General features: G+C 35.7%; 1 protein-coding gene across 2 annotated transcripts in view; it reads right to left on the reverse strand.

Moving 5' to 3' along the window:
• The window catches only part of TRDN (triadin), a 79,874-nt gene that overhangs the window by 30,341 nt on the left and 25,649 nt on the right, over nucleotides 1-23,884 (reverse strand). The window contains exon 2 of one of the 2 annotated variants that reach the window (XM_077176342.1): nucleotides 11,584-11,793. In XM_077176342.1, coding sequence (XP_077032457.1) covers nucleotides 11,584-11,788 — 205 coding nt within the window. In that variant the 5' untranslated portion in view covers nucleotides 11,789-11,793. Of the gene's footprint in view, nucleotides 1-11,583; nucleotides 11,877-23,884 lie in introns of those variants that run through there. The other variant, XM_077176343.1, reaches the window with a different exon arrangement.

The raw sequence follows: 23,884 nt of genomic DNA on the forward strand, positions 1-23,884 counted from the left end.
CATTCTGTGCAGCAATTTTCTATTTTCTTGAACTGTGTACCAAACATTGCTTAGGAAGAGGGAAAACCCTCATTCAGTCCATGTTACTGCCCATTGTACTTGAAACTGCAGACTGAGTCATTTCCTGGTCTGTGCAAAGCTTTTCCACAAATATAAGCAACTGAAGGTAGACTTCAAATGTGATTTGAGCTTCTGGCCTAGTCTTGCTCCCAGGAGTTTCGATAGAGATATGTACCCTGAATTTAACATTATCAAGGTGAGAACCATACCTCTCTTGTCTTTCTGTAGGTAAAGATTTTAGTAGGAAGCTAAAGACAAATCTATTCAGAACTACTTCTGATTGCAGTGTTCTGACTCACAAGCCAAAATGAAAAGCCGTCTCACATGGACTTGCAGGCTAAAAATCATGCAAGGTGCAGGCTTAAAGGAACTTTTTCAGTGACAGCAGTAGGAAAAGTGCTTATTAAGTATTTTCTTAAAGTGCTGTAACAAAACTTAGATGTAGCTTTATTTGAAATATAAATGCATCACTATTCATGTTCATTTTATTTCTAATTAATTATTCTGAAACACAAGAGACCAGGCTGACTTTCTATTGGTTTGCATCTGCTTGTTGATAATGCAGACCAAAGAAATATTATAGTTCATATTTTGTGAAAATTGTATTATACAGGTATGTGCTGCTGAACAATCAGACACATCAAATAAATTAAAGGTATGACATGATGCAATGACAGAGTTATAAAGAAATTCATTTGGTGCACTATCGTGCACATTATTTTATTCAGAAAGATTGAGTAGTAAACCAGCAAATATTTACTTTGTTTAGCATGACAGTTATTTGCATTGTCTTCATGCATTGAGATGTAGAGATTTAATTTTTTCAAGTGATTTGCCAGAAATTGTCTTCTCAAGCGTTAACCAGGAGAAAGAATACCTATACTTAGGCTCTTAAAAAGTAAATTTATGACCGGACCCCTGATGCTATTTACACTTTAATCTAGAGGTGCTAAGGAGTTAAAGTGGACTAATAGAATGGACATGACCAGAGGTATCTTGGCATAATCAAGATTTTGATTCACAAGCAGGGATGGTTTAACTTTGGACAGCTGCCTTTATTCTCAGTGTGGCTATCCACCCTCCTTTTACCCACTGGTTGCTTAGGAAGGGCTCAGTTACTTTTGCAGCCACAGTTTTTTACAGCTGCAAGGACTACAGCTATAAACTAAACAAGAATTGGTATCAATTTATTTTAATTAACTGGTCTGTCAACTAGTAGCTCAAAAACTGCTTCTGCTTCACAGGAAGCAGAGCTGTCCCCCCTGGGCAGGCAAGGGAAATGCTCAGAGAAGTGCAAGATCGAGAGCAGAGGAAATTATTCCAACCACCCCAAGGCAAGCCATCTTTGCTGATGAATCAGTCTTCAACATCATATCCTGGTCTTTAATTCATAACATCTTCATACCACACTATGAAAAGGGATTAGAAATTATAAGTGTCCAGAGGCAAAATTGTGTGTCCAGTCATGCCTATGCTAACAGGTGCAAGTTGCAAATCCTGTTTAACATAGAAAGTTTTGAAAAATCAGTTTGATGCTATGTAGAGGACATTTTATTGGTATTTGCAAAATGAAATTTTGTATTAAACAGATACTGTGAGCTCACTTGTGATCTGATGCAAGTGGCATGAACCTGAACAATTCTGTCTTTGTGCACTGATCTTCTGTTTAAATTGTATTTCCAACATTTTTAAGAGTAGTGCTAATAGTAAGGATGTGTTCTAGAATTCTTAAGAACACCACATCAAGTAATGCTGAAGTGAAAATTAAGACTGATTAAATCCATGCTTTTAGTTCTCCCAACAATTTTGACAGTACCAGGTGCTACAAGGTCCCTAGTAGAATGAAATACAAAGGAAATGAAAAAATTCTGGTGTTAACAAGTACAGAGAAAGATTCAATGTACCTCACACACATGCAAAGAAAGACAATAATTTCCAGAAGATTTGTGTACTCTTACTTCAAGAGTGAAGCTGAAAGAATGCAGATTTTCATAACAAAGTTTGAGCTTCATATTTTTAAATTTAGAGATGTCCAGCAATTGAAAACGTGACGAGATTTTTTGCAATCATCTTGTAGTCAACATATTTGACTGGATTAGCAATCTTCCATCCAAATTCTCATTTCATAGGAGACTAATTATTTTAAAAGTAAGCTCACAATATATTTATTTTTCTAACATATGATGTGTAATATCGAATTTGTAACTAATCTATAGCTATAATTAATATTATTTTAGATTAATATAATTGATCTAAACTGAAATTGATACATCATATATCACATAAAATCCATTGCTCTGGAAGCAGAGGAGGCAGGATTTTGCATTTAAATTGTAAAGAGGCTATTTCTCAGAATATTTCTCGGATAGATATAGACTTGTGAAGTTTAAGCTTTTGTTTAACTTTTAAATAGACATTGAGCCAACTTTTAAGTCTTAGATAAAATAGTAAACAATTTATAAATGCCTGTTGAAGGAGAGGAAACAAAGTAAATGGTTACTGAGGAGGTAAAGCTCAGAATCATACAATTAATATTGAAGAATTTAGTTGACACTACATAATTACCTTTAATCACAGTTTAAATTCAGATTATCCTATTTAGTGAAATATACCTGAAAGGATACTTAATTCCTGGTGTTCCTAAACTCCCTCAAAAGCCAGTGCAGAAAGACATATTGTGACCTTCAGAAGACAAGTGTCTCTCTTTCCTCTGAAATCTGTTTTAGGGTTACATGAATCAATTTCCAAAGATACCCACTCCTTTCCATTGACTAGAAAAGAAGTCTTAAAAATTAGCATGGACGCATCACCTTATTTTCCTATTACTGAGATATGTGACATGGATCCTGCTAGTGATGTTGTTTCACATTTAAATCCTTCTTGTTATTGCACACTTTGGCTAAGCACCTAGATTTGTAACTTTACATTCATAATTAACGCCAGGACTATACAACTATTCCCCTTGATAAATTACTTATGTTCCAGAACACCACTGATTCCACAAAAATGCATTGCTAGAATGTTTTGTTTGTCAAAGTATTTTATTACTTGCTACAGTATAAAAGATGTTTTTCAGATCAGTAAAAATTCCTCTTTCTTGTGCTGGCATGTTCACTAGTGGGCATAGTAACAGTTTTGTTGTTTTGTTTTCAGAGGAAACATCAGAATTCCAGAACCTTCTGGAAAATGATGAAATTTGGAAGAGTTAAAGCTGACAGAGGAAGAATTTCAATCAAATAGAAGGAATTTGTATACTACTAAGATTTCAAAGAAATCTTATCCTAGGACAACTCAATTGAATTTGATTGGAGAATGTTTGTTAGCTATTGGAGGTATCTGGAAGATTATTTGGATTTTCCATAGTAAATATATGCAAATATATTTAAACTAATTATCTAAGAAATAGCATCAGATATGTTGTAGGTACTTCTAAAAAATTCCCATGTAATTTGAAACAGCACATAAAGTGCCACAGTTCTTTGTAGCTCTCTAGCATTAGTGGTAGAGAAACAGTAATTTGATTAAAAATGTGAGAACAACAGTCCTGAGCAATTAATTTCCTCATTTCTGAAGTCTCTCTGGCTCAAAATCTTACTTCCAAATTATTTTAAAATCAAATTTTAACCTTAATGGTAATTAATAACCCACACTTAACACAGCTCCTTGAAACCAGGCACTGACAAAGTTCTCAAGTCCTGCAATTGGCATTAACAAGAAGATAGAAGGAAATTTTCATAACATGACAAAGAATTTTTGAACAGAAAACCCCTTTTTTTTCATCAGGACTGATAATGGGTACTTTAAAAGTGATGTTTGGAAACAAGAATTGAGTAATCACATGGTATGATTAGCTGTAGCCTCTCAAGCAAATTTGGTTATGTATAATAGTCTGTGTCATTTATTCCTGCGAAGTGCACAACAAAAAGTGACTAATTGATTATCTGTGCAAATCACTTCAGTCTTCATTCGAGTCTTAGTAACTCTGTGAGAAATGCAGTTTCCTATCAATCTTTTTTGCCTGTCAAATGGTTAAATGTATACTCAGAGTTCAACCTGTGTTAAGGTGGCCTTTTTTTTTTTTTAATGAATCACAGCAAATTAGTTAATAATTTTTGGATTTACATCAATTACATATTTTGACTCCGGTGAATGGAATGCAATTAAGTTACAAGTGATGGTAATTATCTGGTGCAAAGATTGATCTGTGAGATATAAACTACTTCATTGACACTGACAAGGTACAGCTGATGAAGACAGAGAATGTCTGTTGTGTTTGATAAAATACAAAAGCCAAACACTAGCTTTTGGTAATAAAACATATTTCATTCCTGGTAAAATATTCTATTATAAATATAGAGAACTATATTTCAATTTGAAATTTTATATATTTTTAAGTTTCATTCTTTCTACTCTGTGATCTTTTAAAAAGTAGCATCTAAGATACTGAACTCAATATACACAGTCTCCTATTAGTAATGTCCCAGTTTATCAGCATAACTGTCCTTAGGTCATATGTTTCTGTTTCATGGACTCACAGTTTTGTCAAGCTTATAGCTCTAAGCCATAAACAGGTAAAACTCTGGTGGGTACCACTGAATTATTAGTATAAAAATACTAACTGAATTTTTTAATTGTATTAGATATAAAAACTGTCCAAAAGTGCTGAGTCAGCTTCCTCAGTAATTTCCATTTAATAAGTACATATATTGTAAATATTAAGACTACAGCCTGTATCTGTCTCTTTCTAATATCAACCTTAGATAATTATATTGAGGTCAAGTTCATAGAGGAAACCTCACCTGAAAGGGAAGAAAAAAGCAGTTATAACTGGAATTTACTTGGCAAAATTTAGAAAGAAATTCACAAACTCTCACAAAGTAAGTGAGTAATTTCAGGTCCATTTGACATAGCCCTACATGTGGATAGGAGTGTATGTTTAGGATGGGCTTTAATTGTAGTTTATATGACTTGATTTGATAATAGCTGGAAGGTTTTGATTCAGATCTTCATTAGTTGGTGCTTTCTGAAACAGATCTAAAATAATTTGTAGCTTTATTTTTTCCCATTCTATGGGTTCAGTTCTCTGACTAAGAACACAGATCTTTGGATCTGTCAGGGTATCTGTAATGCCCTTTAAAGGGCACTAAAAGTGTAAAATTAGTACCTCAGCTTGACACCATTTCCTGGGACTCTCCTGGCTGGGGGCATGTTTTAGCTGTCAGATCTACTTCAAGCATGACGAGAAAATGAGGACCAGGCTGCTGCAAGCCCCAGCCCAGCGGAGTTGGGGTTAGCTGAGAAGCAGTGCTGCCCTGTGCTGGCCTCTGCTCATGCCCATGCTTTGTTATCAGTCACACACATCTTCAGAACACTGCAGGCAGAAGGTCTTTACCAGGTGGGAAACAGGGATCATCGCAATGTTGGGCTATACCTGGTGGCAACAGCATGAACCCCAGAAAGGTCAACAAAAAAAAATGAAGAAACACCATTAGCAATAATGAATATTCTCAGCTGTCTCTTGGCTAAAGGAAGCACTTAAGGAGAGAAGTTTAATGTCTGTGGGGCTGCTGTTATGCGGCAGAAATTTGAGTTCATTAAATGGAGAAACAATGTGCTGTAGGTGTGAGATAATACAGTGTGAATCACAGCAAGGTAAAAACATGGTCAAACAAAGCACAGTATTTTCACAAGTCACAAACAAATTCTATTGTTGAAAATAATATATTACATATAGGTGATTCTAGTTGAGTTACTTCAATTTCTTCAACAGCAAATAACCGAAGAATCGCCTCACTGCAATTGCTACCGGAATGAATTACTGGTTTGATTTGTTTGTTTAAAATTAGAAATTTCACAGATACCATTATGCACTGGAAATTTGCTTTGTGCTCTGTGTCCCATGAAGCAGATTTAACCATGAATTCTCCTCTTAGATCCTTCCCTATACATTGAGACAGTCTCTGGAATTTCATATTTTCAACTGCATAATGTCACAAAGTTTAATCTATCAAAATTTATCATTTATACACTGGACCTTTTGGGATGAAAGCAGCACTTGCAATACTGCAATAGTTCATAGATTGTCACTCTTTTCAGTATAAACTCATTTTCTAGGGGTTTATAACTCAGCTATGAAATCTGCTGCAGACTGAAACATGAGAAATCAGATGTCATCTGAGCAGCCCTTCTTTAAACTGGAATTGGACTTAAATCCCTTGAAAGGATTTTTTCAAGGAAGAGAGAAAAAATGTTTTGTAGGTTTTAGGTACATTAATTGAAGTCATATAATTCAATTAAGAACTTCATTAAGAACTTTGAAACAGATAAGCTGTTCAATCATGCTTTGAATTTACATTCATAAATACGGTATAAAATATATTTCAGAAGACTATAGCACTGTTTTGATACATTTCAGAGTGGGAGGTTTGTCTAAGGGCTTTCCATGTTTGAAAAAGAGAAAAAATTGTATGTTCCATTAAGTTTGCTGGTGGTTTAAACTAATACAGAAGTTCATTCTTTTTCCTGACTAAATGCAAATATATTTTCAGTTTAAAAACTGGTGTATATAAAGTCATAGGACACAGGAGCAAAAATAACTACACTCTTCTTTTCGCAGTTCCTAAATTTTCAAGTAAACATTAGCCCAACAAGGTGACTAAAGTGAGATGATATTGCAGAGAAAAGTGTACGTGTATATTCCTTATAATAATTATATACTCCCCAAGGCCAGAAAAAATCCATCTGTGATTGCAAGGCAGTAATAAAAATGACCACAGGTTTAGGCAAGGAAATGGTGACTTCAGACTTTGTTATTCAGAAGCTACTATGGGAAGCCCCACAACATTTGGCCAGATGTTTTGCATTAACTTAAAAAGATTAGAGATATATAATGAAAGAAATCATCTGCCTGGATGGGAGTTTCATGCACTGTTAACTCCTCATTGCTAAAGGAATTACCTCCAAAAAGGTCTGCCTTTGCTACAGGTCTCTAAAAAGCCTCTTTATTTGAGCAAAACAAATTAGCCCCAACAAAGAGTACCCATGTTTTGGTTTTTTTTACTTATCAAAACAACTTAGCAAGCTCATTCTGCCAAGTGTGTCTGTGTGTGTTTTCTATGTTTTCACCTATATTATTCTGTAGGTAATTTTGGGTTTCATAGATTTGGTGAGGCTTCATTAGGTTTGATTTAGTATGGCCTTTAGGTGACTGGCTAAATCACTGTCAATTTACTCTGAATATTGAGCATTCTGGATCTGAAATTAGGGGGATGTTAATTAGCTGTAATTGGTCCCAGAGATGGCAGGGAATTTTGAATGCTCTATTAGCCCATTAACAAATATAGATTCCTGGGCAACCAGTCTTATGGACTAAAATAATCTTAAATTATTGAGTTGCATTTACCAATTAAAATGTATAATCCAGTTATGTGTACAAGAAATGCATGAAATACATTCATGAATTATGAAGCCTGTTAAAAAGGTGTGTTTTCTAACACAACGCATGGAAGTAATGAACTGTTGCAAAGCACACATAAAGCCAAAATTAACTTTTTTCTTCATTTCTGAAAATATTGAAAATATATGAGATTCTTCAATGTGGTATTCTACTTATTCTATATTTGTACACACTGCATACTGCATGAGATTTGTAGTTTCTTCTCTCAAGCTTTTGTAATGCATGTCACCTTCATAGCACCTTAGAAATATTTCAGTCATGTTCACAGTTGTACAATACAGCATGATAGGAATGCAAGCTTTCATTTGATTCCTCAAAGGAATGAGCATAATACACTAAAGCACAACACTGCAAAATTTAATTTCCTTCTTCTGGGTAGATAGAACAGGGTTGAAAATTTCAGTACAGATCTAATTTTTGTCTCATACCTTCCTTGAAATCCACTGCTAAAGCTAAAACTGATTTGTAGATCCTATCCCTGTCCTAACTTCTGAACAAACTGACACATAACCACCCAGGAAGCAAAGCTTCACACATGCAAACTGTGACACAGGGCCCCCCTGGTATATTTTATGTCACAACCAGCACCTCCTCAATAAGACAGAGTGCTATAGAATTTACAGCCATCACGTACTGGATGTGTAAAATTACACAAAACTGTATATTAAATCTTGCTGTGTCCAGATCTTGAATTCATGTTATCTAACTTCACTTATAGAAACCCTAAGTGTTAACCTCCCTCAGCCTCCCTCAGTTCCATAAGCTACTTTACAAATGCTGAATAAAGAGGGCCAGCAAAAAGCAATTTACCACATCTACTTTAGCGTGAACCTAAACATGTCTTTTTCATATCATTCCAGGACAAATACCATCTTATATAAATTGTCCAAAATTTCACAAATTGATAATTTACTGTTAAAAGGATGTGAAACCATAGCAATCAAGAAGCAAAACCTAAGGGATCGCAGAGGCTTGTGTGAAGTTCATACTGATAAATTAAAAAAATATATAAGAGCTAAAATACATATACTGATAATTTATGTATTTTTGGAATTATTTGCCTTTCAGGCAAATGAGAGCAAAATTATTAATTATTGAAGGAAAAGAAAGCTCAGGTTCGAGTTTAAAGTACTTCCTTCTCAGGTCACGTGTAGTGTTTTTACTGAGCTCCATGAATCCCTGTGTACTCTAGGCAACTCATAATCCAGGGCATTGCACTTCCTGTATTTTCCAGAGGTTAGCAGCTCTGTAGTGCAATCAGGGGGACAAAAATCCATGTCTATTCCTCAGCCACACAGTTCCCTGACTGGTGTACCAGGTCAGCCTGCTCCCGCTTTCTGCTGCGCTCCCTCCTGCGTGGCACAGTCACTGCTACAGCTCTGCCATGGAGACGGTCATTTCTGGCACAGAAACACAGTGGACATCCCTGTGGGAGGCCCCAGAGCAGAATCCTCTGTCAGCTCTTTAACTGCCCTTCAAAAATCAGCAGGCTGCTCCTCGGTCACCCTCCTGTCTCCTCTAGGCTGAGTTCAGCTCTCTCAGCCTGCCTCATTCATATGCTCTGCATAATTTCTGAGCATGAACCTCATGGAACTTCAGGTAGAGAAACAGGAAAGAGATTGGAAGCACTGGCTTATGAAAGGCAAGTGTTCTTTGAGGAGAAATACACTGTTTTTTTCTGTGATTTATGGATTTAAAAAGCACACAGTTGAATATAATTTTTTGGCATCTTTCATTTGCATTTGAAAACTAGGAAATTAATTTTAATCTTGCTTGCAAAACTAAATTTATAGTCCCGAATATAACTATTTACTCTTTTTATGTAGGTCTGTTTTTTCAAAGAGCAATATCAAACCCAAGAAAAAAAAATTACTGGGTTTTAGATTTAAGGAGCCACTTAGAAATATGCCTCAAATTCTACTTTCTATATGAAAAGGAAGCATTGCTTCCACTGTAGGCAAACTGTCCAAAGTGAAAATCATTCTTGTATCAATAATGCCAGCTATGTGATTCTATGTACAATCTTCAGCTATTTCCATGGTATTTTTACAAATCACTGGGTTTAACTCAAAAAACCAGTAAGAAATCAGGAGTGGAAACTTAAGGGTTGTGATAACAGCTATGCAACTAATCTTATATGTATGTAAATACATAAAACAGTCTAAAAAATCCTGGTCTAAAGAAGTACAGCAGTTCTGTCTCTTAATATTTGACCATCAAGATCTGATTTGAATGCTGGCTTAATTAATCACTTAGGAACAGAAATATTGCTGGGAAGGAAAAGAAACAAACTCATGAACTCTAAATACTGAAGTATCTCTGAAACCTTTACAAAACAAAAACTCACCCTGCAGATTAAATTTAACATTGCTTTATTTCTACATCCTGGTCTGAAAATGGCAGTTTCCATCAACACTTGTGAGATTTAAGTTCATTTAACCAGTACAATGTGAACAGAATTCCATCTGCTTCAGAAGATTCCTTCAGACTCTGGTACAGATACAAATTCTTATTGCTTAGCATTACCCTTTTTTATTGAGCAAGTGTGACCTGAGCAAGTTCAGAAATTTCTGAGTTTTAGAGTTTAGTCTGAGTTATGCCCTGATTCTTGACTGTTCATTGAAAACTTATTAAGAACTTGATTAACTGCTTGACTGATTGATTGGCTGATTAATATTTAATATGGAAAACTAAAGTTGAATATGAGAATTTCTTTCTTGGCTTGTCTCTCTGTTGTAGCATCAAGAGTTTGGTGTCCAAACTAAAATCTGATGCTTATTTTGTAAAGATGTCTCAAAAATAACTTTATATTTTCCTGGTACTCCAGAGATGTCCTTCTAAAAACAAAGACAGATGAAAAGAAATTTTGAGAAAGTTTTGTGGTACATTTTCTCCACATTTGAAGCTCTGTGACATCTATTGATCCAGGATTTGTTGGTCTCTTTCAAGATCTATATTTGTTTCAAAAGCTTTCTAAGTAAATCTTGAAGTCGATATTGATATATAGCAGGATAAAAAAAATCTATGAATTTATCAGTAAACTAATAAAGTCCAGGAAATTTACTCCAAAACATCAGCTCAGTTTCTTTTGAATTAAAAGTCTGAAGTCCGAATTTCAATTCCTAGTTAATTATTGTGACAGATGCGATCACTTTAGAGCTGGAGTTCTCATTTGAGGAAGACAAGGACCCTAATAATTTGTTTTCTGGTTCACATACATGTTTCCCAAGTGTTAATGGCTGTTAGCCTCACAAAGGTTTTACTACTGAAGGCTTTGTGAACGCTACATACCCTTTGCAAACATAGGTAGTTGATTTGTTTTCCATTTTTTATCATTGGCAATAAAAGGCATAAGTATTCTATTTCTTTCTATTTGCTGCTCTTTTTTTTTTTCTGTTCCTCAATTAGAAGGACAGTCCTTCTACCACCTGCTTCATTTTCATCTTTGTCCCCTGTAATCAATATATATGTAATCAATCATGTTTATGTTTACCCTAAAGCTTGATCTTGTTCATTTGTCTATCCAAGTCTTAAAACTAGGCTAGATTATTGAAGACAAGGGTGTGTTTTAGCTAATATTAAGAATCTGGTCCTCTGAGTTATGGTTTTTGAAGATCAGTTTTAGGGTTAGCATGTTCTTCTACATTTTTCTGATCACTGAACTGTGCAAGCAAATATCAGAATACTCAAGGCAACTATTAAAGACTATATTTCTGAAAATATGAATAATATTAATTTAATATTTTCCAGGAAAAAATAATATAGAAATTGGAAAACAGAAATCTGACCTTACATGCTCTTATATATTTTATGTTACTGTCAACATATTCATTTTCCAGGATGAGGGTGGGCTGCAAAATGGAGAGACTCAAATTATAAAGGTGCATGTGGTGTAAACTAATGTGTTCTGACACTTCTCACAGTATCTTCTCTCTTGGTAAACTCAGCAGAGACACTATGCTGTCCCCAAGGAGGTGAGACACTGGCATATTTGTGTAATAGATGCTGCTTAATACATTTTTAAATTTGAATACACAAGGTGTCAAACAGAATATGCTAAGTTTTACCTGCTAAATCTTTGTAATCCACCAAGTCAAACATTACAATAGCTACTGCTGACCAGGTAACAATCAGAGCAACAACAAGAAGCCATGCTGCTGGAGAGCTGAACGTGTTCACAAAGTCTTCTGTCACTGACTTCTTGCCCACTTTCATGGATGACAAAGGAACGGAGCCGTTCTTACCATCTATTATCGTCGTGGTTGTTGACATGTGTCCTATACAGACAGACAAAACAGAGGAAAACAGTGTAACAGCTTGGAGCCTTAAAGCCTTAAAGAATATAAATGCTCTTTTGAAATTGTTTTGTCATCAGAATGCTTAAAATAAATATAAATATTTTATTACTGAAAAAAGGTTCCTGGACTTTCTGGAAGAAATAGTCACAACCAGCCTTTTTTATTATATGACATTTTTGAGTCTGCCACAAATAGCTACAGGCCTAGGAGAGTGATTGATGAAAGCATAAAATATTATTACCCTCCAAAGGATTGTCTTGTTACGGGCTATAGGCCAGATTCTCAGGTGATGTGATTAAGTGAACTTCCATTGACTTTAATGGAGCTAATGCATCTATGCCGCTTGAGGTTTGGCTGGAATTCTGCTGTGAAGGACATGTATCAGAAGCAATAGAAATATATATACTTCATTTCATCCCACAGAAACAGAAGTTATTTCCAAGTCCAGGATCCTTAAAAGTTGTGAATAAGATTGTCGCTGATTTTAAAAACCTTTGTTTCTGGAATCTTTTACATAATGAAATAATCTCCTAAGAAACAAAAGTTACAATGGCAAAGCAGACTTGATTGCAGAAAGCATAGGATTGGTAATAAAAAGATGGTAGGAAGTTGAATGTTACTTAGCTAAGTGACCAGCTGACACACATTAACTACGTAAAGAACAGTAACAGTAGTGACTTAACCTACTTCCTGAGGTACTAAAAATGCTAATTCTGGACATAAACATTCATTCTTCACACAAACCAAAACTATGGTAACTGAAACATAACCATATTTGAAAGTTATCAACTTAATCTGCTTCATAAAATACATTTTGATAAAATAAACAATCTAGGGAGGTACATTTTTTTTTCCATTATATACAATAACAATAGTAAAAGTATTCTGAACAGCGCAGTTCAAACTGGTAGAAGACCACGGTATCTCCACTTAGTTTGCAATATCTTGTATGTTAGAGTTAAAATCTTCAAAGATATATTACCTGTGTTCTTGGTCTGACACCAACTTGCAGAAATTAATTTCAATGTTTTAAGAGACCCTTGCCCATACAGACATCTAAACTTTCAAGGAATCAGGTAGCACCTGGTTTGTGCAGATCTTTGCTTTTTGTTTGTCTTCTGTCACAGTTGATGCTACCTATAAAAATGATATTTTCTGTATGACAGGGTTGCTCTGTATGAAGGTAACCAGATTCAATTTCACTTTTGACATAGAAAATGACAAATAGGCACTGAGAAAATTTTGCTGGAGCTAAGGTACAGGCTGTTGAAGACTTTCCAATATTTACCATCACAATCTCTATTTAGACTCTCTTTGAGAACTACAACATTTATATTCTTAAAGAAATAAATGAATGAAGAAAGGATAAAATCATTAATATTGCCATATATATATACATTTTTTCCTTCCTATTTTGCCCAAACAAATCTGCCGATCCTTACGCTAATGAATAATGGTTTTGTTCCTTCCCTGTAGAATGTTAAAAAAATATCCTAATGTGATACTGAAATGCGCCTTTATGCATCTGACAAAAACATAAAATTGGGAAGCACAATTTTGTTGGAAGAGGTTCCCTAATTCTTAATCTGTCATATCTGTTATCAAATTCATGTCTTAATCTGTTCTAGAATTCTTTTTTTAAAAAATTTTATTATGCAGTGCATTGTATTAATGAGTAGTTGCCTTAGCTCTGCCTTTTAATTTTGCTTCTGCGTCTTGGTGCTGATCAGTGCCTTGCCTCAAGCCCTGAAAAACTGCTCTGCTACTCAGCAGAGCTGTAAAATCAAAATTGCCATATTACATGTTTTGTGTTACTTACTTGAAATTTGTTCTTATTTATAGAATATTTATTCTGTTCATAAATAATGTCTATCCCCTAGGATAGAATGTATACAATTAAAAAAAATATTATAAAACTATCACTGCTTCCATTTCTCCAAACAAAAATTTTAGATCAAACAATTCAGAGCAGGAGGAAAAATCTGCCAAGTGACAACTAAGAATAAAGATCAGCTTCCTAAGTCAAATTCAAAATCAATAGCATTTTGTCATCTTACTGCATACATGATGGAAGTAATTTGTGCATGTAACAGGTCATAAATGACACATTATGCATTTTTTCCCCTTGAGGATATCAGTCAGAGTTTATGATGTGTAAGGGAGAATAGAAAGGTACTGTCTCATCTTTACAAATCTGATTAGTACCACAGCATGTCTTCAAGGACATCCTAGTGGCAGATATTTGCAGTTATAATACAAACAATTAAAACTCTATGTGTGTATACAGATATAGACTTATAATTACCAGTCAAAGGATCATTCCTCTAGGTTTGTTGTTATGTAAAAATAGTTCCTTACTATTTAGTATAACTAACTTTTCAAACTTAGACCACTACATGTCTTTGGTGAAGAAAATAGTAACTGATGATTTGTCAATCAGAGCAATGCTGCAGAGACAGAGATTAAGTATGCTAGAAGGTTATCTTTCAAAAGCTTTTGGCTGTTGATGTAGTCAAGTCAGATTTCCCTTTAAAAACTCAGGATGTTATGCAATAAAATTGCTGTCATTGCATTCATTAAAGTGTGAGTGAACAGTTATTGGTTCAAATTTGACTGGAAGTCAAGCTAGGAAAGTACTGTAATACTGCTGGAGGTTCCTGATACAGGCGCTTGCAGTGTGATTCAGGGGCCTAAGAAAGATTTCCAGTGTGGTTTTAAATGCTTTACATTATCAAAAATGTCCTCACAGGACTGGCAGGCAAAATCTAAAGGACAGTAACTTTGGAACTGCCTAAGAAAAAAACCTAGACAGGATGTCCTAAAGCAAATAGAAATTAGATTTTTATGTCCCTAGATACCTTTATAAACAAAATTGACTGGAGGATTTTATCTAATGACTCCTGAGAAATACATTGTTTGCTGCTACATAATCTCATGTAGGGTGGATTGTATATTCATACCATCACCATTTCATGGCTCCAAAATGAAGAGGCAGTAACACTGAGATGATCTCCCTCTCTCCACAAGCATTCTATCATTGTAGTACCCAAGGTGTTTTCTGCGTGCCTTTTTCTGGTTCTTTCTCACTTTCAGGTGTCTTGGTGCTCTGTTCATTTCTGTCCACCTTCTACCAGTTCTAACTTTCTCTACAAACCTTCAGTGATAATATTTATGAAGCTAGACAACAGAGAAAAAGGGGATGTATATACAATGTTTTCATTAGCTCAGCCAGCAGTGACTCTCCTTTTTCTCAGAAAAGCACCAAAGTTAGGCAGAACTCCTGCCCAAGTGGTCAGTGGAGATTCAGGTGCCCAGTGGGGGACTGAGGCACCCAAACAGGCATTTTTGTTGCTTTGAAATCACCTGATTGAGCCTATTGAGTTCTACATTTACAATTAGCAGAGGTCATTCAGCAGCAGGTTAAAATCAGGTTGCTGAAATTTCCTAGGTATCCTTGCTGTCCATATAATAAACATTTTCTCTCTCAAGACAAATTTCTGTGTCCATATTACAGCCAACCTGAATCCAAGTCAGTTTACTTTTGAGGAGCATTGTAGTGGATCAGAAGATTCATGAGCAGATCAGTTGTCCCTGCTCTGGGAGAGGCAACATCCATCACAGGAGTGGAGGGTGCAGCTGAAGGCTGCTACAATTTCAGCCATCCAATTTTAATCCACCGCCACATGTCTGCTAGAGCCTCTTGGCACTTTGGGTTGTGATTGGTATTGATTTTCAATGAGGATGGGAACTTTAAAAAGTTATATATATATTTCTATAAAAAGATTACTCCAGGGATATATACCTCTGACTGCACATCACAATTTCTCATGCACACAGGACTGCCCCATCAGGTCGCAAATGTCACCTTTACATCAACAGATTGATTTGCTAAATTCCAAACAGCTAAAACTCTGATATTCTTACTATTCCTCTGGTTTCAGAGTTGTCACTTAGAATACAATCTGAAGACCCATTAGGTCTCGTAAGTATAAATAAACCTTGACAATTGGTGACAACTTTGAGGAGAACACCGTGTGACTTTCAGAATCCAGAGTGAGGTTTTAGTCCTGGCAGCTTAGGTAAAATATTCTTTGTATTTGTGGGCTGAGGCATTATCTCCTTAAAACTTAGTAAGCATAGGAGTCCATGGTTAAGGATGGGGGACTTGATTTTAGAATTCAACAGCTACACCTTCTACTACACTAGTAGAAAAATAAAACAAAACAAAACATCCAAAATTAATAATTAAACCAATTCTGCTCAGACTCATTCAGGTGAAAAGAGTAATTTTCTCTATTTATATCACTTCATAACTATTTTATGTATAACAATCTTATTCTTCCAACAAGACAAAAAAATTAAGTAAAATATTCAATGTGCAATGCCTTTTTAAGGCTAAGTATATTAAAAGCACAAGGCTAGTTACAATACTAAAAAAAAAAAAGTGGTTGTTCACTTTTAAATAATAATATTGTTGCTAGGGCAATACATTGGGATGTGAGAAACCTCACTGCAGTGTGCTCTAAATGAGAGAGCTGGTAGATTTTGACATGTCTGTTGTACTCCCCAGATGAGCACTCCAGTAAATAGGCTACAGAGTATTCTGGATTCAGGTCATTAATGGCTTCTGTTTGACCTATTCCACTTCATTTGGAATATTTAAATACTAATTAAGGAAGCAGGGAAGAGAAAAAATGGCTGTAAAAATCGACACTGGATGTTAAGCACCAGCTCAAGCCTTGGGCTTTAACCTGGTGACCTTATCAACCCAGCACTGCTGGGATCAGGCAGGAGTCTCAGCCTACAGTAAGTAGGGCACCGCAGGGAGAAGAGGACAAGGGATTAGAACCCTTCAGTGAAGAAGTGGGCAATGGATATAAGATAATCTGCTGCATTTTCTTCAAGCTCAGCACATCACCCTTAGTGAGTCCACAGACCTGCAGGTACCACAATAATCGCTCTTTCCCCACGTGAGGAAAATGATTTCTACCACAAGAAAGGATTACACCTACACCTGTTGTTCAGGAGATACTTATGCCTGACTGTGACATCCTCCTGTTTCAATATCTCTGCTAGGGTTTCTCCTTCCTTGGCTTATATGAACATAAAGGAAAAGACAGAATTATTTCTGTGGTCAATAATTAGTACCTTACAATAAAATATTAGTAATAATACTTTTTTCCTAAAGCAACCTAATGAATTTTTTCATTCTTTTGGTCTTGTTTATATATTTATGTGAAAACAAAATGCCAAGCAGAGAGAAGAGAGACCTTCAAGACTCACTGTATGCACTGAACAGAGAGCCTCTATCATCTTATCTGACCAGAACCAGGGGCCAAAAAATGCAGATACTGGACAACAACCAACAGAGTACAGAATATTTCAGAGGAGAAAGAGCAAGAGCACTGCAGCTGGTCAAAACCTTTTGGTCTCCTCCAAATATTGCTAAAGGATGCAATTAAAGTGGATTTAAAACCATTTTCTGTGGAAGATCTGTAGCCCTGGCAAACTTCAATAAGTTAGAAACTCAGCTAGATGCACTAACACAGACCATGACCTCAACTGGACATACATGGAAATATAGATACAAGACTTTTTCTAACACAGAGAATGTGGAGGGATAGAATGTAAGAAAATAAAGATAGTGCAGAAGGCAATCTCACCCCTGATGAGTTGCAGCTGTACTAATCACCAAAGATTAGGAACAGGCCTGCCCTTAACAGGCCACAGCTGTGTCCAATGAGGATGAGTGCTATAAAAGAGTGGGTTAGCCAGTCAAGAAGAGAGATGGGGTTTGTTGGCTGTGCTGTGAAGAAGAAGTTGGTGGTAGTGCTGTGAGGAGCTGCTTGTGAGAAATCACTAAGAAGGTATGGAACTTTTGCAATAAGATGGCAACAAGAGAAGGAGCTAGAAACAGGGAAAGACAACTTAAATAGGTGAATTGAACTTATCTTTGAAAGCTCCTCACTCTCATGATTATCTGCAACAGATTGTGAGCAGGACAAGGATCCACAGTGCAGCCCAAAAATGGGTGGTGGGCAACTAGTGTAGGTTTTCTGAGCATGGATGAGCTTTTGAGCAGAAATGTGAAAATTTTAAGGAAAGCTAGGTTATTTAGAGATAGAGAAATCATCTCTTGAAATTACTGACATTCAGCAATTTCTTCTCATTTTTATCAAATTATATCTCTGTATATATGAATGAACAAAGGCCACTGGAATACCTAAATAGAAAAATAAATAAATGGAATTTCACAACTGATACAAGAATTTACACACTTTTAAATTTATTATGCAATGTACCAAAGTGTTGCTTTACTGTTTGTGTAATTAAGTGCAAAGAGAAAAAACCTCTCAACACTTTTGTATATTCACAACTTCTCAGACTTTAAGGTAGTCTTGTTGCAGACTAGAGGCTTAGAAAGCTGTGTCTGGGACAGTATACGAGAGAACATATGCAGATTTATCAGTGACTGATAGTTATAAAAATGTAATCATCTTTATGAAATGTGGAGAATAGGGCTGGAGATTATGCAGCAACCGATTCTACATGACAAAAGAAATAGAATAGATGTTATGGAATATGGAAAAGAGGTGTATGAAAATTAGTTGAATGATTGGATTCAGAAAGGCACTTATAATTATTATGGTGGTTGGTCAGCATATGTTTTTAATTTCCTCTTCTGTTATTATATCTGTATTGGTTTTATTTTTGATCAATACAGGACATCTGATAATTTCAGGAGGTAGATAATATTAATCTTTCTATTCATTGTCCAAGAAATTATGTACACCAATCTTTTCTTTTTGTCGATTTCAATAAGCAGCTTTTAAAAGAAAAGATGCATTCTCTCAAGCCATTTCATTATCAAGTCCAAAGAAACTGTGTACTTCATCCAGCATCAGTAAATTATACTAATAGCACTACTATGGGGTGAAAACTAGAAATTCTTAATGCTGTATGCATGTTAGTACATGTGACATATATTTTGGGATTGTAATAATTGCAGTTGCCTAGGATACTGTGGTAGGTTGACCCTGGCTGGATGCTAGGTACTCCCCAAAGCCATAATACTCCTCTCCTTCCCTGGACAGGGGATAGAAAATATAAGAAAAGGCTCATGGGTTGAGATAGGAGTAGGACAAAATCAGGCACCAGTTATTACCATGGGAAAAACAGACTGGACTTAGGGAAATTAGTTGAATCAATCACAATTGGTAGTTAGAAATATAATCTAAATCTTTCAAACACTCTTAATTTCATTTCAAAATTTCTTTGCATCCTCCCTGCAGAGGTGCAGGGGGAGAGGAAATGGGGGTTGTGGTCAGTTGGTTCATTACATGCTGTATCTGCTGCATTTTTTTCCTCAGGGGGAGGATTCACCCTCTTCCCCTTCTTCAGCATAGCTCTTTCCCATAGGAGACAATCCTCCAGGAACTTCTCCAACTTGAGGCCTTCCTGTGGGCTGTAGTTCTTGGCAAACTGCTCTAGGGTGGGTCCCTTCTCTGGGGTGCAGTCCTTCAGGAAAAGGGTGTTTCAACACTGATTCCCCAGAAGGTTGAATTTCTGCCAGCAGCTGCTCCAGCATGGGATTCCCATGGGCTCACACTCTCCTGTGGGCACAAACCTGCTCTGGTGTGGACTCCTCCAGGGGCTGCAGGTGAATATCTGCTCCCCTGTAGGACTGCAGGGAGCCAGTCTGCCTTACCTTGGGCTGCAGGTGCCTGGGGCACCTTCTCCATCATTGATTTTGCAGTTTGCAGAGCTGTTCCTCTCACTTGTTCTCTCTCCTCTCTCTGTCTGAAGTTTTTTTTTTTTTTATTTCTCCCCTTCCTAAATATTTTCTCTCAGATGTGATACTCTCATCATGATGGAATCAGTCTTTGCCTGTGATGGGTCCATCTTGGGGCCACAAGATATTGGGTCTGTCAAAAATTGGGGAAGCTTCTGGCAACTTCATCCAGGAATTGACTCTGTATCCTCCCCCACTACTGAAATCTTCCCATGAAAACCCAGCATGGATAGAGTATGCTACCATGGGCTATGTGGAAAAAAGTAAAGGATCTAGTTAGGATTAGTAGAAAATAACTAATACTAACTAGAAAACCTCCTTAGCTGTATAATCAGAAAATTACTTTCCAGTGATGTACAACCAGGTTGCAGTAGGGACTGGACAACTACATGTAAGAAATAAGGACTTCTGAATATGAAGATATGATCTCTGACTCGGGAATTTTCTTTATTTAATTTCCCTGAATGCTGAGCAAGTATATTTGCAGGGCAGTGTCTAAGCATTTAGAACAAAACTTTTTCTTCAACAGTGGCTGCTGAAAAAGACAAGATACTTTCAAACCTTCATTTTTCATCTACTAAAATTATTTTAATGCGTGTATCTGATATTTTTTTCACTGAGGACAGCTGCAAAGATTGCCTTAAAAAAACTTTTGCGTATACAAAAGACTGGTTGTACTTCATATAAGAAGTTGACATATGTGGTTAACTCCTTGCCAGGCAGATTCAAATGATAGATTTGGACCTTTGCTGTACAAAAGGAGTCAGAATTCCCTGAAGGAAATTGGGACTTCACCTCCCTCCCAATCAAGGAGAGAAATTCAACCAGTAGCAATAGAGGATGGTTTGTCTAGAAAATCTCAGAGAACAGAGTGGAGCAGTAGGGAAGAAATTCTGGGAAGGACAGCTGGAAAAATCAATTTGTTCTAGCAACCAGTGCAATTGATAAAAAAGATAATTGGAAGATTTAGAAAGGAACAAGTATACATAACTGCAAAAAGGTCTCTGCTCCAATCATATTTTCCCTGCAGAAATGAAACTTGATTTTTCAGGAATGTATCACTGGGTCCTGTTGAAGAAATATTAATACTAGCTATTGCTTGTTCTGGAATAGAACCAAAGCCAAGGTACGAAATGTAGAATTACATAAATTACATATGAAGATCTACCTTTTGTGCAGATGTCTTGAAACAATCTGAGAACTTCAAGTAGGGGAAGCGAAAACCAGTTTCAGCCAGACCTAAATTACACTGTGCTTTAAAATACAATCAGCAGTAAAATAAGTGAACTCCCTCTCAGCTGATGTACTTCTAAGCTATGTCTTCAGAGTGCCTGGTTAGGTCAACAGGTATCTGAAGGATTTAGGTGTCTACATCCCATTGAAAGTTCATACAAAATGAACTCTAAATAACACTAAAAATTGATCTTCAGTGATTTGGAGCTGAATTTTCATCTTTCCTTACATGTTTGAATTTCATACTCTAGTAGAGCATTGGTGACACTTCAAATTAAACAGAAAAAAATCTTGTCTCATAACTTAGCAAGGAAGTGTAAAAATTTCTTCACTCCAAAATTGCTTCTAAAGAACATTAGGCTGATATGAGCTTTAACCTTCTGCTCTGTGGGATTGTTTCCTGTGTGCATATGCATTTCAGCAGGCTTTTACAGTATTCTGATTATTCCAGTACCTCAGACAAAGAAGGCATTAGCAGTAATTAAAAGATCTTCTGTGCTGTTAGCTTCACAATGCAATCAGTCACATAAGACTATCTGCAATAATTCATACCTGAAATTATTTTAGAAACAATAGTAAGGGAAGACCTGAGGACCAGGTTTAAAAGATGACGTTTTATTGGGAAATTTTACAGATTTTAATTACAACTATATCACCTTTTGTTATAATTTCTTGAGACCTTAGCAGACAACAGGAATGAATAATAATAAAAATAGGATAAATTACTTTATAGAATCAAAACTGGAGGATGCGCAGTTGATAGTAACAAGAGAAATGTAATTTACTGCTGTTCAAGCTAGATACTAGGACATGCTTCCTTTCCAAAAGGGACCAGATTTCACCTTTTCATGATCTGAAAGCTGGAAATTTACATTTTTCTCTTTTAAGTATATCTTCAATTTGATACGTTTTTTTACATTGTCTTAGAAATGTGATTCTTTAAAAAAATCAAATGTTTCATTTCTAGCTTCTTAGCATGCAGATGAGCTAAGAATGCAACTGAATTCTGAGCACTCAAGCCTAAACTAGTAGCAGCCTGAAAAAACAATTATTTGTTTGGTTCCACATCTGAATTTTTTTATTGATTGGTAGAAATGCCTTCCTTTCTTTGGAAATAAATTGGTGCTCTGAAACAGTAAAAAGTTTTACCTTCCTGTTCATCTTAGCAACCTGACATTTCAGAAAGAGATGCCAAAGGGATATTTAGACACACTTCTGAGTTGATATAAGCTGAGAGGTACATCTTATCTCTTAAAATGTCAAAATGAAAGTTGGAGAAAAACGATTGCCATTTATCTCTAAATAGCAGTAGACCTTCTGAAGCAACAGCACTGTGTGCAGTCCCCTTGTTATTAGATTTTGGAAACTCAACTTTACGCATCCTTGAAATATTCAGAAGGGATTAGAAAAAAACCCATTGACTTATTTTTTATTGTTGAAAAAAATTAATCTGTTCTCATCTGTAAAATGATGACAGTCCTAATAAATAATGAAACTTACTAGAATAAATAGTAGGTTCCACACACTTATCTTCATTCTGCACAAGTCTACTAGTATAAAGAAACTCTATAAAGACAATTCCAGATCTGTGCTTCCTCTGATGGAACTAATATTTTCTCTCAAATAAGTGTATTGAGGAATATTTAATATGATTATTTGCTTGATTTCTTTTATTTCAGGCTAAGATGACTGTGAAGGTTGGACCAATTTTATGTCTTAATGTACTGGCATTTACAGATTCTGAAAAGTTCTAACAATAATTTACTGTAATCTACAAGTTATTGTGCAAGTCTGACACGTCTTCCATATGGAGCTACCCAGTCACTACAGCACTCAAATATGGAGTTCAACACATGCATAGTTTAAATGTATATACTCATAAGACTTATTGAAGAAACTTGGTTGCAGGTCTTTAACCAGAGACAGAAGATAAAGGTATGTCTGGCAAACAACAGAAATTGCAATGGTAAGTTATATAGTACATATATATACATACAGAGAGAGAGAGACAAAACTTTGTTAAAAATTGGAGCAAAAATTTCTCATCTGACAGAAGGGGAAACCTAAAATAAATGCTTGTGGCAAGTTACCCATCTATGTTACTGTTAGATCTCACATGTAAATGGCAATTTGCAACTAAATTATAGGTCATCCTGTCAGTGAGAGAAAACTGAAAGAAGGCTGCTGAAGAAAACTTGCTTAGTATAAGCAATTTCCCAAGACAGTAGTTAGCTATAGTAAACAGATGAAGCAAGGTCTATCTTCTGTCAAGCAGTTATTTTCAAATTAATATGGGAGTACTCAATCTGTATAATTACAGAACAGCTGAGGGCAAGCCCACTACATAGACACCTAAAATACTGGGGAAATTAGATTTTCTGAAACTTGATTCTAAAGTTATTTTCCTCTCCTATTTTATATCCTAAAATATAAACCCAAAACTATTTCTGATATGCTCTTTGTATTCAGTGTAAGAAAAGAATTCTAGGTAGCAGTGGCAATCATATAAATGGTTCATCTGAAGGGTTTGGGTTGGTTTATTTTTTTTTTTTTTTCTGTTTTTGGTCTGAAAAGATCCTTTGGAAAATATCCTTTCAATTTTAGGACACAAGAGAAATCTTAAACTGACACAGAGGAATAGAATTCAGCATTTTTGTAAAAATTATTGGTGTGTTTCATAGTTTTCTTTCTGCAATAACAATTCCTAAATTTGTAATTTAAAGTGGAAGTTTAACCTTGATAGATCAAATTAATAATATCGTTAATCTCCAATCTTTATTTGGAAAAAAGCATGATCTCTAAGGGCAGCTGAGACATGTAGGATATGCTGTCACAGTGAGAACAGTTGATCTTTGTTGAGGGTTCATATTCACAACACACCTGTCATCTAACATGTATTCTGAAATCCTCAAGAGCTGAGAAATCCTTACACTAGTTTACAAAGATTTAATGCCAGATGATCACATCTTAGAAGATAACTTTATTTCAAATCAATATTTTTGAGACTGTTGAGACCCATTCCTGAACCAGCTACCATAATTTAGC

The sequence above is a fragment of the Agelaius phoeniceus genome, chromosome 3 (genome assembly GCF_051311805.1).
Source record: "Agelaius phoeniceus isolate bAgePho1 chromosome 3, bAgePho1.hap1, whole genome shotgun sequence".
In the NCBI taxonomy this organism is placed as follows: domain Eukaryota; kingdom Metazoa; phylum Chordata; class Aves; order Passeriformes; family Icteridae; genus Agelaius; species Agelaius phoeniceus.